The 15,621-nt window shown below is 43.5% G+C and overlaps 1 protein-coding gene across 4 annotated transcripts in view; it reads left to right on the top strand.

Annotated features, from left to right (window-relative positions):
- Positions 1 to 15,621, top strand: part of RAB3GAP2 (RAB3 GTPase activating non-catalytic protein subunit 2) — a 279,134-nt gene that overhangs the window by 41,191 nt on the left and 222,322 nt on the right. For all 4 annotated transcript variants that reach the window (XM_029593170.1, XM_029593169.1, XM_029593168.1 and 1 more), the window contains exons 3-4: positions 2,328 to 2,451; positions 13,565 to 13,646. In XM_029593170.1, the coding sequence (XP_029449030.1) occupies positions 2,328 to 2,451; positions 13,565 to 13,646 (206 nt within the window). The remainder of the gene's footprint in view (positions 1 to 2,327; positions 2,452 to 13,564; positions 13,647 to 15,621) is intronic.

The raw sequence follows: 15,621 nt of genomic DNA on the forward strand, positions 1-15,621 counted from the left end.
CTGCTGCTGCCCTGACGTTATAGGGGCCTCCTGATGATGAAGATGCCGACCAGGAAAGGAAATTGCCATAGGTGATCAGCTGGACCACAGTGGGGCTCTCTCCTGGCTCTCCCTTTCTTTTTCTAAAGTCAAGCATCACTGTAGTCATATATGTGAGTCAGGTGACCATGTTTGTTGCCAAACGGACATCTTTCCCAGTGCATGTGAGTTCCAGCATTGCTACAGCCCTACTGCTCTACTCAGTTCTTTGTCTTTCGCCAGAGACATCAGACGTGAACTTCACTGGCCCTGCTTATTTGTGATTTTCTTCATTCTTAAAATAAAAAGCAAAAAACCTGTACTTTCTTAGGCAGGAGTTTTGGCAATTTGTTTTAATCTTTTTCTTCATTGCAATGCTAGTTGCCATGAGGGATATATATTTTTCTTCTCTATGTATGGCAGGCTCTTAGCAGTCAGTTTCAACTATTTTTCAGATTGTCTCTAGTATAACTTCTATGGCTTTTGGCAGAACCTTTGTTTACTAGGATAAATCATTTTGAAGGCAGAAGTCAGATGTTTACATTGCTTTTATGGGAAGGATTCCCTTGTTTGTATAAAAACATCTCAAGCACAATTACAAGGCATAAGCTATTGATATTGAACTAAAAAAAAAATAAATATGACATGCCTATAGTTTTAAAACACTTTTATGTGACAGTTTTTAAACACACAAGATTTGGGATAGTATTGTATAAAAATCTTTAATAAATATTCGTTAAAAAAAATGAGCACATTTCTCAAGAAACACATTTGTGATAGCAGAACACCAGGAACAAAGTTACCTTTATTTGAGAATCATAATGCATGTTTAACTGTTCCTGGAATTATAACATATAGAGTGCCATCCATTTATATAATTCTATACCAAATAATTAAGACCTCAGTTCAGTTTATCTCCATGTGTATGGAGGATATCATGAATATCTGACTTTTTTGTGAGGGCTGAAATATTGTTGTTAATTTTAAACAATTACTTTATACATTAATGCCTATTTAAACCTATCCTTTTATTTTTTTTTGACTAGTAGTTTATGCCTCCTCGTTTTCGGCTTCCAACTCAATAGGAACCATGAGCCTTCATTTGTAACGACCTGGAGATGTTTCTCCTATTTTATGTCCCTTTCAACTCACTTAGACTGGTCCTTCCAATGACAGTCATTGGCTGGGGACCATGTACCAGGGCTCCATCCAGAATCCTGCAGTCATGCACCCCAAGTCCATCCACTAGGTTTTATGGTTGCTTGATGACTGGGACCGCCTCACCCCAGGAGCTGTGAACACTGCCTTTGCAGTGTCCCTACCTCAGTAGACCCTGGGAGTGAAAGATCTAACCCAGGAATTGAATCTAGATCCTCTGCATGACGATGCTCAACACTGGACAAGCCCAGCATATCATTTTTGACTACACTTCTTGTAACTATACATCAGTAGATTTCCTATTCTCTCCCTTCTGCCTTGGTTCTTTAACGGACCAGCAGAGAAGGTAAATTGCAGCAATTTTAACATCCTTTTTAATTTCAGTTGGTAAGTAAATTTTGCCAATTTTTAAAAAAGAATGAGAGCATTCTTCTCAAAATCACCACTGGTTGTCAGTTGGGTAGCTATTATCTCAAGAATCTAATTTGTTATACTTGATGGGGCTACACCCTGGTGAGCATATTCCTCTTCTGCCGCCACATCTTGTGCCCCTGAAGAGATCATCTTAGTTCAGAAATAAAGGAAATAGTGGAGCAACTACTGCAGGCCTGTCAGTAAGAGCATGGTTATAAAATGGTGCCATTGGGAGAGAGGTCTGTTTGGCTGGGGCTGAGATTACCAGCTTAGAAATTAGAAAGCAAGGAACAAGGACATTCATGAAGTCTTGGTAGTTCTCACTCAACCGAAGAAACTGACCTGGAAGATATTTTTTTGACGGTTCATGAATATTGGAAAGAGTTTAGACTTGAAGATGGGGCTGCTGGCCTTTAACAACCTTTCTGGTCATTAACCAACAGAAAGTGAATCTTCGAAATCGTTATTGTGAAAATAGCCAAGGAAAAAGTAAAACTTTACATTGAAAGCAATATTTTTATGATATTGGTGATTATTTGGTACTTGGTGATGCCCTTGTGCCTAGTCAATTGTGGAAATCAGAATCCTTTCCCAACCTATGTATTTTGTCTATCTCATCCCTTTTATTTTGTATATTGCACAGCCGGTTGTAAAGCAGTCTTATTCCAGAGCTGTTCCATTGATGTAAATAAAATATATAAAATGAGTTCAACTGATTTAAAGTTTTGTGTATGCAGGAAGAAGAAGAGTCGACTCAGAAGGCTCCCAGAGATTACTGGCTTCAGGACTGCGTTTTATCCCTGTCGCCCACTAATGATCTTATGGTAATAGCTCGTGAGCAGAAAGCAGTATTTCTAGTGCGTAAGTATTCTGTTTAAAATGCTATTAATGCTCAGAACTTAGACTTGGTAATTTTACAGGAAGGGCCTTGGCTATTGCTATTCCGAATAATCATACTCTTGTTTATTTCTTAATTCATGTCTGTCATGTTGAAGGAAACGTCACTTTCCTTATCTTGCTATCCCAGCTCAGACAAACGGGTTTTGTCCTCTACTAGCTGGTGGAGACAGAGGAAACATCTCTTTTTGTGACATCATCACTGGTTATGTAGGAGGTGCAACTTAGGCAATTCCCAGTATTTCTTCTCTCTCAGCAGTGGACACTTTGGACTCGGTGCAGCAGGAACTACTCCAGGAGCCTAGGATAGGACTCGTTCTGATTGAACTCAGTGATCTGCTCCTTAGGAAACAGGCCATCCAGGGTCTCATTTCCCTCACTTAGCAGAGTTCCCAGGGGTTCCCCTAGTAGAGCAAGGCCTTGGGGCAGATCCCAAGCTTCCCAAGAGTCCTGGTGGATTGCCTCTAGTAGGCAGCTCCCAGGTCTTGGCCTGGGTTGAGCCTGTGAGGGTGATCCTGATAAAGGTCAGAGAGGGAACCTCACCCATAACTTCCCAATTTCCTCTCTCCCACCTGCTTTAAAAAATAAAAGCGAGAAAGTAGCCCAAAGATAGGTCCACTTAGGCTTTTCTTTGTGAGCTTTCCTTTCAGTTCTTCGAATGGGGTACGTGTGGAAGGAAAGGGAGTGGGAAAAGGCTTGCTGTACCACTGTTAGGTGCTAATCTCCTTGCCATCAACATGAATTGCAGTTGCAAGCGTGCAACCTGCGGCACCTGCCACGTTCCCAGCATCGTGGGATTTTTCTGCCCAGCCTGTGATGCCGACTTGTTGCCTTCTTTCTTGGACACAATAATCATGGGAACATTTATGTATTCAGAGCAAGGGGAACGGATTGTTCCACCCCAAGAAAGTAAGCTAGTTCTGTCACCCCTGTTCCAGGCCTCTCCTGCTCCGCCTTCAGAGTCTTCCACTGTTGGGGGGGTTGGGACTCCTTTCTCTCATATAGGGCCCGCCCAAGGAGACTTTAGGAAGACTTCCTAAGCCCCACCCCCCACATCCTTACAGCTCATTCTCACCTGAATTTGTTATACTAATGCACCAAACCTTCTGCGTTATCCAGAAACCTGGCAGGGAGTACATAAGAAACTCCCTCAGAATACCTTAAGGGACCGGCCATGGCTATCTGGCCCGGTCCTCAAGTCCCAACATCAAGAGATTTTGGGCCCAGGGAGGATCCCTTTAGCCTAGCATAAGAAGGCAGGGCCCAGAAGGGTGGAAGAGGCCTCAGGGAGAAGACAGGAAGTCAGCCTATGCCAGATCTACTTATGTTTGACAGTTTTGTTAACCAGGGGATGCTGAGTAAACGGCCTTTGCACTATGTCTTTATTTTTTGCCTGTAAATAAAGCATTCTGTTTGTGTGGAACCAGCCAAAGTTTGGCCTCATTTATACTCCAGGCTAAATCTCAACCATGGCCGCTTCTGAGCGACCACATATGGTGGCAGCAGTAGGATCTCCTGGGCTAAAGTGGGAAGCAGTTGGGAGCCCACTGCACAGCAGGGAAAAAAAAGTACAAAAATATTTTTTCCTGAGGCCTGGCTGCAGGAACAGGATTCTGGTAGAGCAGACCAAGGAGGATAGCTCCGGTTGAGGCAGGTAAGGAAGTAAAAGTTAATAAGAGCCAGACAGGTCAGAAAGGGGTTTTTTTTGTTTTGTCCTTTCTCCTTCCCCTGGGGAGCCACCCAGCTTCACTGCTTGCGCAATGTGAGGAAGATGGAGTAGGTAATGCTGCTCCTCATGGCAGGGCAGCAACAACTGTAGGCTGCCATACAAAATCAAATTGGTCAGCAGTAAGCGCCGCAAGAGCAAATTCTGCAACAAAACATAGTGCTAATCCAGGTAGCACAGGCTGTGTGGACCGCCATAACCAGGCCTCCTCCCTTGTTGCCAGTATTACTTAAGATGGCCCCAGAAGACCCTGATTGTTTCCTGAAGAACTTTGAACAGACAGCTCGTTTCACAGAATGAACATAAGAACAGGACATATTGGGTCAGACCAAGGGTCCATCAAGCCCAGCATCCTGTCTCCAACAGTGGCCAACCCAGGCTATAAGAACCTGGCAAGTTCCAAAAACTAAGTCTATCTCATGTTACTGTTGTTAGTAATAGCAGTGGCTATTTTCGAAGTCAACTTAGCAGGTAATGGACTTCTCCTCCAAGAACTTATCCAATCCTTTGTTAAACCCAGCTACACTAACTGCAGTAACCACATCCCCTGGCAACAAATTCCAGAGTTTAATTGTGTGTTGAGTGAAAAAGAACTTTCTCCGATTAGTTTTAAATGTGCTACATGCTAACTTCATGGAGTACCCCTTAGTCTTTCTATTATCCGAAAGAGTAAATAGCTGATTCACATCTACCCGTTCTAGACCTGTCATGATTTTAAACACCTCTATCATATCCCCCCTCAGCCGTCTCTTCTCCAAGCTGAAAAGTCCTAACCTCTTTAGTCTTTCCTCATAGGGGAGCTGTTCTATCCCCTTTATCATTTTGGTCGCCCTTCTCTGTACTTTCTCCTTCGCTGCTATATCTTTTTTGAGATGCGGCAACCAGAATTGTACACAGTATTCAAGGTGCGGTCTCACCATTGAGTGATACAGAGGCATTATGACATTTTCCATTTTAATCACCATTCCCTTTCTAATAATTCCCAGCATTCTGTTTGCTTTTTTGACTGCCGCAGCACACTGAACCGACAATTTCAATATGTTATCCACTGTGACACCTAGATCTCTTTCTTGGGTGGTAGCACCTAATATGGAACCTAACATTGTGTAACTATAGCATGGGTTATTTTTCCGTATATGCATCATCTTGCACTTATCCACATTAAATTTCATCTGCCATTTGGATGCCCAATTTTGTAGTCTCACAAAGTCGTCCAGCAATTTATCACAATCTGCTTGTGATTTAACTACTCTGAAAAATTTTGTATCATCTGCAAATTTGATTACCTCGCTTGTCGTATTTCTTTCCAGATCATTTACAAATATTGGCCAGAAGATAGATGGACTACCTATCTAGGGAACCTCATTTCAGGGAGTAGTTCAGCTGCCTTTCAAACTGCCTATCTGGAGGGAAGGGCTACATATATCGAACAAAAAATAGCCATCCTAGAGAGGGTAGAGTTCCCTGGAAGACTACTGACAGCGGTTTCAGCAAGGCATTCTTCAACCAGAGGGAAGACCCATAGAACATTTTTCCACAGATTTAAGGATGCGGCCTAGAAGTGGCTGAATTCGGAAGGGAAAATTGAGGTGGAATAGCCAACATGGTTCTGCTAGAACAATTCCTAGACTGCCTAGAACACCCTATGCAACAGTGGATGTGGCAACACCGAACCTTACACTAGAGACAATGTTGGAAGTGGTGGAGGAATATTGCCATGGTACCAGGGGAGACCATCCAACCTGGGTAGTTGACACGGGAGCCCTAAGGACAGGAGACCTAAGCAGCAGGTGGAACCAGACAGACTGGGATTTTCACCTCAACCACAAAACCCATGGGACCGCCATGTTTCAGCTGTGGAGAAGACAAATTAATAGCCATTAATGCTGTAGCCCCATACTTTTATAATTTTGTGGATGTCCCTAGCCTAGCCAGAGGCATTCCAATCCAGGCATTAGCGGACTCTGGGAGTGTGAAAATGCTCGTTCTAAAAGTTACTGAAGTGGGTCCAGCTTGACTGCGACAGAGTTGTGACTCTGGCATGCATTCTTGGGGCCCAATGGTAGTATCCAACAAGCGAAGTACAACTGAAGACCCCGGTCAGCCAAGACAGAATAGAAGTGGAAGTACTTCCTTGGCTTCCCTGTCCTGTAGTGATAGGATGGGACTGTCCAAATTTCAAAATCCTGTGGAACCAACTGATAATGGATTCACCCCCACCCAGCAATGAAAAAATGGTATTTCTACAGCTTTTCCCTTTAGAAGATCCCAACCTGTATTGTAAAAGCTCTAGGATTCCGAAATACTGGAGGCAAATACCAACAGGAAAAATACAATTATTCTACTAATTATGGTGCCACCACGGAAGAGAGGGGTCAGAGTTAGAGAAAGCGCAGCCACCTATCCATAATATCATACCTAACCCCTTTGAATGGGAAAATGGGCATGACCTATGGAACTTCAGACAGGCCCAAAGGAAGGATGAGACCTTTTAAGTCTGCATGGAAGCATGTCCAGATGGTGAATTGGAAACTAGTCCCTGGGGTAGAAGGTAAGGATCCCATTCCCTTTTATTTTTTAATTCAAAGCAGACCTACTTTTCCAAGTAACAAAAGGGAATCTGAAAGGAGAAGTGATAAGGTTTGGGAACTAGGAATTTTTCTATCACCAGCAGGTCCTGCAGTTAGCATATAGCCACTTTTTAGGGGGCCACCTGGATGAGTTAAAAACCAGAGAAAGAATATTAGCGCATTTCTTTGGCCTGGCATTCACAGACAGGTGTAGTTATTTTGCCAGTCTGCCAATGTGCCAATTAAGCTTGCTGGGGTGTGGCTAGCACATCTTATAACAATGCTAATTATAAAGACCCTATTTGAAAGGGTGGGCATGGACCTTGTGGAGCCTTTAGAGAGATCTTCCCCAGGGAAATAAATACATCTTAGTTATCCTTGGCTATGCCACCTGATATCCAAAAGCAGTACCTTTATGGAACATAAAGACTCGGACTGTAGTGTTCGCCTTAATGGAGTTTTTTTTTTCCTGACTTGGGCTGCCCAAGGAAATCTTAACTGATCAAGGAACCCCATTCGTTTCCAAGGTAATGAAACGGTTCTGTACCTTGCTCAAAGTAAAAACTCTGTGTACCATGGTGTATCATCTGAGGTTTGCCAAAGCTCGATGGGGTTTTCACCTTTTGAGTTACTATATGTGAGAGACCGAGGGGAATCTTGGACATAGCTCACGAGACTTGGGAAGAGGAGCCAAACCTGGGGCAGAACCCAGTTGACTACATTATCTGGGTGCAAAAAGGCTAAGGAGGCTGCCCACCCACGCGTAGAAAAAGCTCAGACAACCCAAGCCTGAGGATATAATTGTCTCTTGGTTCAAAGAGTATTCCAACCAGGGGACATAGCCCTTGTCCTCCCATAGTCAGAAAGCAAGTTGTTAATCTGCTGGGAAGGCCCTTATGAAGTCTTAGAGAAAACTGTGCCTGTGGATTATAAAATAACCTAGCTGGATAAACAGAAGAAAACTCAAAACTGCCACACAAATCTCCTGAAGAAAAGGGAGGCACTGGTGTGCAGTGTGATGCAAAAAGAAGAATTTGGCCCGGAGGTTGTGTCTTTAGTGGACCGAACCCAGATTCCATTGGGAGAGTAATTCTCCATTGCACAGACAGCTGACTTAAATCACCTAGTGGAGCAAAGCAAGGAGATCTTCTCGAGCCCACCAGAATGAACCCACTTTGTGCAGTTTGACATCATTACGCCTCTTGGAGTTGTGCGGCAACGGCCCTATTGGATTCCCGAGGCCAGTTGCTGCATCATTGAGACTGAAGTGAAGGAGATGCTCCAGCTCAGAGTTATAGAGGAGTCTTAATGGTGACTGGTCCTCATCCTTAGTGCTGGTGCCAAAGCCAGTTGGGAGCTTAAGGTTCTGCATTGTCTTAAAAATAAGTCAACGAGGTCTCGAAACTGGACACGTACCCGATGCCTTGAGTGGACAAGCTGATTGAGTGTCTGGGGTTAACCCAGTTCATTTCTAACTGGACCTTATGATAGGGTATTGGCAAGTGCCTCTCATGCCAGTGGCGAAGGAGAAGACTGCATTCTCTATGCCAGGTGGACTCTTCCAATTCACTGTCCTCCTTTTTGGACTCTTGGTGCCCCTGCAACGTTTTGATGCTTGGTTGACCACCTGCTGTGCCCACATCAAGGTTATGCTGCAGTCTACTTGGATGACATTGTGGTGTACAGTCTGGATTGGAAGACACATCAAAACTAACTCCAGGCTGTGCTAACAAGTCTGAGGAAAGCAGGACTGATGGCCAACCCTACGAAGTGCTTGCTGGGAGGGCAAGAATCCTAGTATCTTGGCTATACCCTTGGGAAGGTCCACCCACACTCTCGGAAGATTGAGGTGATCACTCAGGTGCCAGTCCTGCAAACGAAAGCAAAAGTGAGAGCTTTTCTAGGCCTTATGGATTATTAAAGAAGTTTTATAACCACTTATTTGGAAAAGGCAGAACCACTCACAAGACTGTTGTTGAAGAAAGCACTAGAGAAGGTCCAGTGGTCAGCTGAAGCAGAGAAGCCTTCTGGGTTCTGAAAGAGGCGTTTTGCTCGGAACCGGTCCAGATAAATCTAGACTTAACTGAACCTTTCACGCTGTAGACCGATGCCTCAGAGGTGGGCCTGGGAACAGTCTTAGTTCAAGAGTATGGTGGCCAAGAGCATTTATATCTTTTTGAAGACATGGTCTCCAGAATTGTACACAGTATTCCAATTGCGGTTTTACCAAAGATTTATTTAAGGATGATATCACTTTTATTTTTTTCTACTAATCATTCCTCTTTCAGTGCACCCAAGCATCTTTCTGGCTTTAGATGTAACTTTCTCCATCTGTTTGGCCACCTTGAGATCATCTAATACAATCCCAATTGATTCAAGCATAGAAGAATTTTACCCTGTATGCTGTACAGCACCCTTGGGTTTTTGCAGCCCAGATTTATGAACCTGCATTTTCTATCATTAAATCTCTATTCCAGAGGTTCCCTCTGAAGAGAGGGGTGTTACAAGCAATGTGCTACAAGGATAAGTCTTTGGAGTGGCACTTTTCAACATTTTTTTGTAAGCAGAAGGACTACTGGGAAAGGTTTGTCTTTGTGCAACAGGGTAGACACCCAGGAAAGTGTGAAAAACATGAGATCTAGCAAAATTTGAGGTATGGTCTAGAGCAGTGGTTCTCAACCGGTGTGTCGCCACACTTTCTGGTCCCCTGCTGACCCAGCTGCTCCCCCAACCCGAGGAAGATAGGTCCTCTACCCGGGCGGAACGCGGCAGGAGAGCTGGAGTCAGCAGCACCGGCATGCTCTTTTCTTCCCGTCCCCCCCGTGGCCCGGAAGAGGAAGTGGTGAGCAGCAGGTGTGTGCGTGGGAAGAAGAGACCATGCTAGTGCAGGCAGCGTTGGCCCGAAGAAAAGAGAGGTGCAGCGCGACTCAGAGAAAAACGAAGAATATCGTCATCCCCCTGCGGCCGAATGGACTCCTTGCTCTGCGAGGGCTGAAAATGAAGTAGGTTGCTGCTGCCTTCAGGGTTAGACGTGGAGCAGGCTGCTGCTGCTGCTGCTAGTTTGGGGGAGGGAGGAGAGTGAGTGAATGAGCAAGCATGTGTGTTTGAGATCCTGGGTGTGTGTGAGTGAGAGAGCATGTATGTGAATAATTGAGAGCCTGTACATGTGAAAGAGAGTATGTGTGTGACTGAGAGCTGGTTTAGGTGAAGGAGCACGTGAGTATGTGATTGAGAGCCTGTGTGTAAATGAGAGAAAGAGAGAGAGCATGTTTGTAAGCATGTGAATGAGAGTCTGTGTGTGAGAGAAAAGGACAGCATATATGTGTGTGATTGAAAGCCTGTGTGTGTAAGCCTGAAAAGATAGACAGCATGTGTAATTAAGAGCCTATATAAGTGAGAGAGAAAAAGCATGTGTATATGTGAGTGACTGAGAGCCAGTGTGAGAGAGAACGCTGGTATGTAACAGAGAGGAGAAAGTTCCAAGCAAACACCCCCTCCTCCTGCCAATTCAAAACAATCTCAGGGTACCTGGATATCAAACGTTCCCAGGTATGCAGAGCAAAACATTTTTTTGTATCCTTATTATTTTTCATTACTGGGTCTTTGTGTCTGCTATTTTAAAATATTTTATTGGTATCTAGAAATTTTTGCTATGAGTTTTTAATTATTGGATATTTCATTCATCCGCTGTTTTGAAATAATCTGTTCTTTTTGTTAGTATGGTTTTACTGCTACTGATTTTATATTTCTTGATTTGTTTTATAAGGATGGGTGATGTTTCTTTTTTTTCTTTGTTAACACTGCATACAGAGACTCTGGCTTGTTGTGGTTTCCAATTCAGTTTTTGTCTGCATGCTTCTAGTTATGGGTTTTGGTCTCTCTATTCTTTGTTAGGTGAGGGTCAGCACATGTGATTCAGGTGAGGTTCTGTGCTGGCGTGTAGTTTCTGTGTAGGGCTCTATAGCAGCCTGACTTGGTCCTTTTTACTAATAGGAGATGTATTGGTGTCTTTAAGGCCTGGTGTAATATTTTCAGTGTTACCTTTTCTTAGGTAAGGTGGTTACTGTTAAGTGCTGGAAATTGGTGCTGTTTTGGTGTGGGATGTTTACCATTTATGCAATTTCTGTTCAGATAGAATAAGTATCTTTTTCTTGGGTCATTATTAACAATAAAAATAATACTAGACCTTTATTTTTTATTTCCGCCGTAAATTGTAATGAGCAGTGTGTCACACATGTGAACGTGGTCTGTTAGGTGTGTCACGATGGGAAAAAGGTTGAGAAACACTGGTCTAGAGCAGTGGTTCCCAAACCTGTTCTGGAGGACCCCCAGCCAATTGAGTTTTCAGGATATCCACAATGAATATACATGAGATAAAATTTGCAAGCTATGGAGGCAGTACATGCAAATTTAACTCCTGCATATTCATTATGCATGCACAAAACTCCTTGCAGAAAATCTAGGATCTCCCTGCTCCTTAGAAGACTGTAGCCAGAATGTCCCAATCAACATCCAGCAGATGGCAATCCCTTAGCAATAGAACTTTTATAGCACCTTTGTGAATTTCCTCCATTAAATATATCTGTCCATTTCTTCTGCCTGTGTTGTAGTTGTATATATCACACCAATATAGATGGGTGTTCCAGTCTGTCTTTCTCGATTAACCCACAGTACCTCCTCCTAGCTTCATTAGCTCTGCAGTTCTGTTACTTTAATATTTATTTTTTTATATATAGTGCCACTCCTTCTCCCTTTCTTCCTGTCTGTCCTTCTTGAATAGGTTATAACCTGGAATAACTATATCTGTCATGGTTTTCTTGTACAACATCTCTGTGAAAGCCACTTCATCCAAATCAGCTTCATCCATGACTGCCTCTCGATCTGGGACTTCCCATGCTATGACCATTAGTGTACATAGCTTTCCAAATATTGCCCTTTTTATCCCATTTCACTACAGTGGTTTAATGTTTTACTTACGTGTGGGCTTATACTTACTTGAGGGATTTTTTTTCACCCATCTCCAATGATCTTAGTTTAAAGCCTTTCTCAGTAAGTTTGCCAGTCAGTTCTGGAAAACACGTCACCCTCTTCTATGATATTTGGCCACCGTCTCTGCTCAGCAGTCCTTGGAACACCATCCTATTATCTAGGAAGCTGAAACATTCTTACCATCAACAGCTACACAACCATTCATTCACCTCCAAAATACAGGCTTCTCTGTCTTGGTCTTTATCCTTGACTGGAAGAATGAGAAGAAAACCACTTGCTCACCTATCTCCTTCACCCTCTCCCAGACCCATGAACTCACTTTTGTAATGTTCCAGGGGATACATAGTAGTATCATTTGTGCTAACATGGATGAGCCGCATTGGATAATAATCAGTGGGCTTGATGATTCTTGGCAGTCTCTCCATGTTGCCTCCGAACTTGGCGACTGGAGGACAGCACGTCTGATTGTTGGTAGATGGATGCCTGAGATGGCCTCTCAGAAGAGAGCCACAAACCATCACTACTGTTTGCTTCTTAGACATAGCGGATGCTGATCCTGAAGTTTCGAGACATATGAGCATGGGGTCCTTTTATTCCTGGAATGGTTTCTTCACTTCCAGGCTGCATACTTGTTCTTTAGCTCAAGAGAAGGTGGGGTTGGGATGAGTATTCTCTTGGCTTTGGTAATCTGTATCCAACTGCGATCTTGCCGGCCAGTTTCTCCTTCCCCTCTGCTGAAGTTTTCCATCTTAGATGCCTCAAGAAGAATTTCATCAATGTAGTCCTGTTTGTCTAAGTTTCACCATCACCTCTCTGAGTTCTGCAGTTTCCTGAGTGAATCAGTCTGCAAGCATCTTTCACACTGAACTGGTTCTTCGCTGTGGCTTAGGATATCTGTCCAGAGAGGGGTAGAAGCAGTAACTTCAGTGGCAGCGGCTATATTGATACTGTTTGCCAACTATCCTTTTGCTCTTCTTAGGACCTTGATACCTGTTGAAAGAAGTAAGAAAAGAGATCTACCTAGGTTCCTACCTTTTCCTTTGCTGACCTGCAGTTATAATCAGCTGGCTTCCTTTTTGTGAAACCTGGCATCTACACACCGATTCCCTTTGTGTAGTCCTTTTTGCTTGCTCCAAGTAATTACGAAGTATGGATAGGGACCTTCATTTTCAGTTTTTTATTTTATCATTGTAACAAACAAAATGGGAGAAAATCAATGGATAAAAGTCCCTTTTTCCCATTTTTGTTTATTAGATTAAACATTGATAAAGTCCAAGGGTAAATATAATAAAATCTGAAAATAAAGGCCCATGGATATGGAATAATACATCTTACAAAAAAAATATATAAACTAAAAGGTATCTGGCATGTATCTCAGCTAAAAATAATTACTTGAAAGATCTGCTATAATATTACTAATAATACTTAAGTTCAAGGGGAGTTTAATGTTTTCACAAATGACTAACAATCTAAATTACATTCTTACATTTCTCTGCTAACCAGTGTCAAGTTGTTCTGTATAATCCAGCCCCCTAATTAGTGGGTTAGTGTGTATTGTAAGACTGGGGGTGGGAGGGAGGGAGGGAAATGTCATCATTGTCACTGTTTTTAGATATCGGAGAATAATAAGCCATCCTATAACCTGCTATATTAACTGCAGGGTGGTACAGTACTATACCTGTAGCTGATGATGTAGGATCCAGTATTATTACTAACACTATATTTCAGTTGAATCACACTCACTGTAGCAGGTACATCACAGTAAACCATATTCATTACTAATATTTTCCAGCAAAATGGAAAACCAGCGAGAAGGGAAAGGAGGAAATGCACTATGCTGTGGGCTGGAGTGGCTCCTTGAATGCAGAAGATGGGTAAGCACTAATTTGTAATGGGATTTTTGTTAATATAAAAGTGATTGTGATGTGCTTCTCTGACATAAGCGAAAAGTAGTTTGAAGTAGTTTGACCTGTATCAATCATACTGTAAGACTATGAGAACAAGGTTGTTGAGTTTGCCCGAAATCTTGCACCTTTCAACATAGAAACATGACTGCAGAAAAAGACCATACATCCTATCTACTTTGCCCATCTGCCCAAATAGTTTAGCTTTACAATTCCCATCACTTCCTCAGAGATCCCCTGTATTTATCCCATACTTTCTTGAATTCAGAGACTGTTTTTCTCTCCACCACCTCCATTGGGAGGCCGTTCCAAGCATCCACTACCATCGTTGTGAAGAAATACTTTCTAAGATTACTCTCCTTTCATCCTTATCCCATGACTCTTCATTCTAGAGCCTTCTTTCCGATGAAAAAGGCTCAATTCCTGTGCATGGAAACCTAGGAGATACTTAAATGCTCTATCATATCTCTCCTATCTTGTCTTTCCTCTAGGGTATACATGTTTAGATCTTTAAGTTTGGCCCCATATTCTTCAGAGCAAAGGCCACTGACCATTTTAATAGCCAGTCTTGGGACCAATTCCAACCAGTGTTTTCCTAGCATGTAGACAGATGGACTCAGGACCAGTGGGTTATGCTCCCTTGTCAGCAGATGGAGATAGAGTAAGCTGATGTCACAGTATATATACTCTTGCAGTGACACCAGCATGCCAGTATTCTCCGTCTCCAGCAGATGGTGGCTGTTTATCTTCCTATGGGGATTGCTTCAGATTTTGGAAGGAGAATTTAACATAGAAAATAGTCCCTCCCCCCGTTGAGAATTCCTGAGGTGATTTCTGTGGTCCCTCAGATGTGTGCCTTGGTCCGGTAACTGGGTCTCCTGGTGTGGACTTAGCTGACTGTACAGCTTAAAGGCAGTGGGTGCAGGAGGCCGAGCACAGCGGTGACATCACATGCCTTCTTCCTGCACAGCTGGAGACCATCTCTGTACTCAGCTGGTAAGGGCTGAGCTTGGGTAAGTTTAAAAAAAAAAAAAGTTTGTAAAGACAGAGATAGTATAGAGGGGTTTGCAGGACTTGCTCTGGTCACCTTGCTCGGCGCACTGTTTTGATGTTTGATCCTGCTCCCATGGGGGTTAGGGGAACTGGGCAGCCTGTCAGGTTGAGCGGCCCCGTTGGGCTAGGCCCTGCAGTTAGGCTTTCTACCTGCATGCTGCGTAGTAGGCCGCAATGGCGTTTTCAAACACTTCTGTGCATGTTTTAATGCCCTTTACAGGATTGTGCACTCATCTTTAGGTGTGCCTTTTGCACTCACAAATTTCTCAGTGCTGGTAGTGCGCCCAGGCCTTGATGCACAGTGTGTGTGTGTGTTTTGCGGTACTTAATTTGGGACACCTAGTTTTTGTACGTATAAATTTTGTGTGCTTGAAAGTTTTTCAGTGCGAGTTGACTGGACACACATTCTCCATCCCCTGTGCACTAATGGCGCCAGTGAGCAAGAAACCTAAGCACCTTTCTCTCTGTGTTGCCTGTCATATTCAAGCATCTCAGCCTGACATTGCCTCTAACCTGTGTTAGTGCTGTTTAGAAGTTCAGGGAGAGTTGTCTTCCTCTGATTTCACTAAGCCTGGATCCTCCCAGCCTGATGATGGTCTGGTTAAGGATCTGTCTGGAGGTATGCCGAATCTTGGAACTTCCTTGACTGGTTGCTCCGTAGGGGATGGCAGTTCAGTGGGCCCTACTCCAGTTCCTTTTGGGTTTGGCCTGGACCCGGCTTCTTTTTCTTGGGTGGAGTTTTTTCAAGGTTTTCAATCCTTTCTTCAGGCACAGTCCTCCGCTTTGCCCACTCCTGTCAGGTCGGACCCTCAGCCAGTGGCCCTTCCCTCTTCCAGTCCTATGTTTAGGTGGTGGAGCATGCCTGGTAATCCCGACAGGAACCTGGATGGCA

Source organism: Rhinatrema bivittatum, chromosome 3 (genome assembly GCF_901001135.1).
Source record: "Rhinatrema bivittatum chromosome 3, aRhiBiv1.1, whole genome shotgun sequence".
NCBI classification, from domain to species: domain Eukaryota; kingdom Metazoa; phylum Chordata; class Amphibia; order Gymnophiona; family Rhinatrematidae; genus Rhinatrema; species Rhinatrema bivittatum.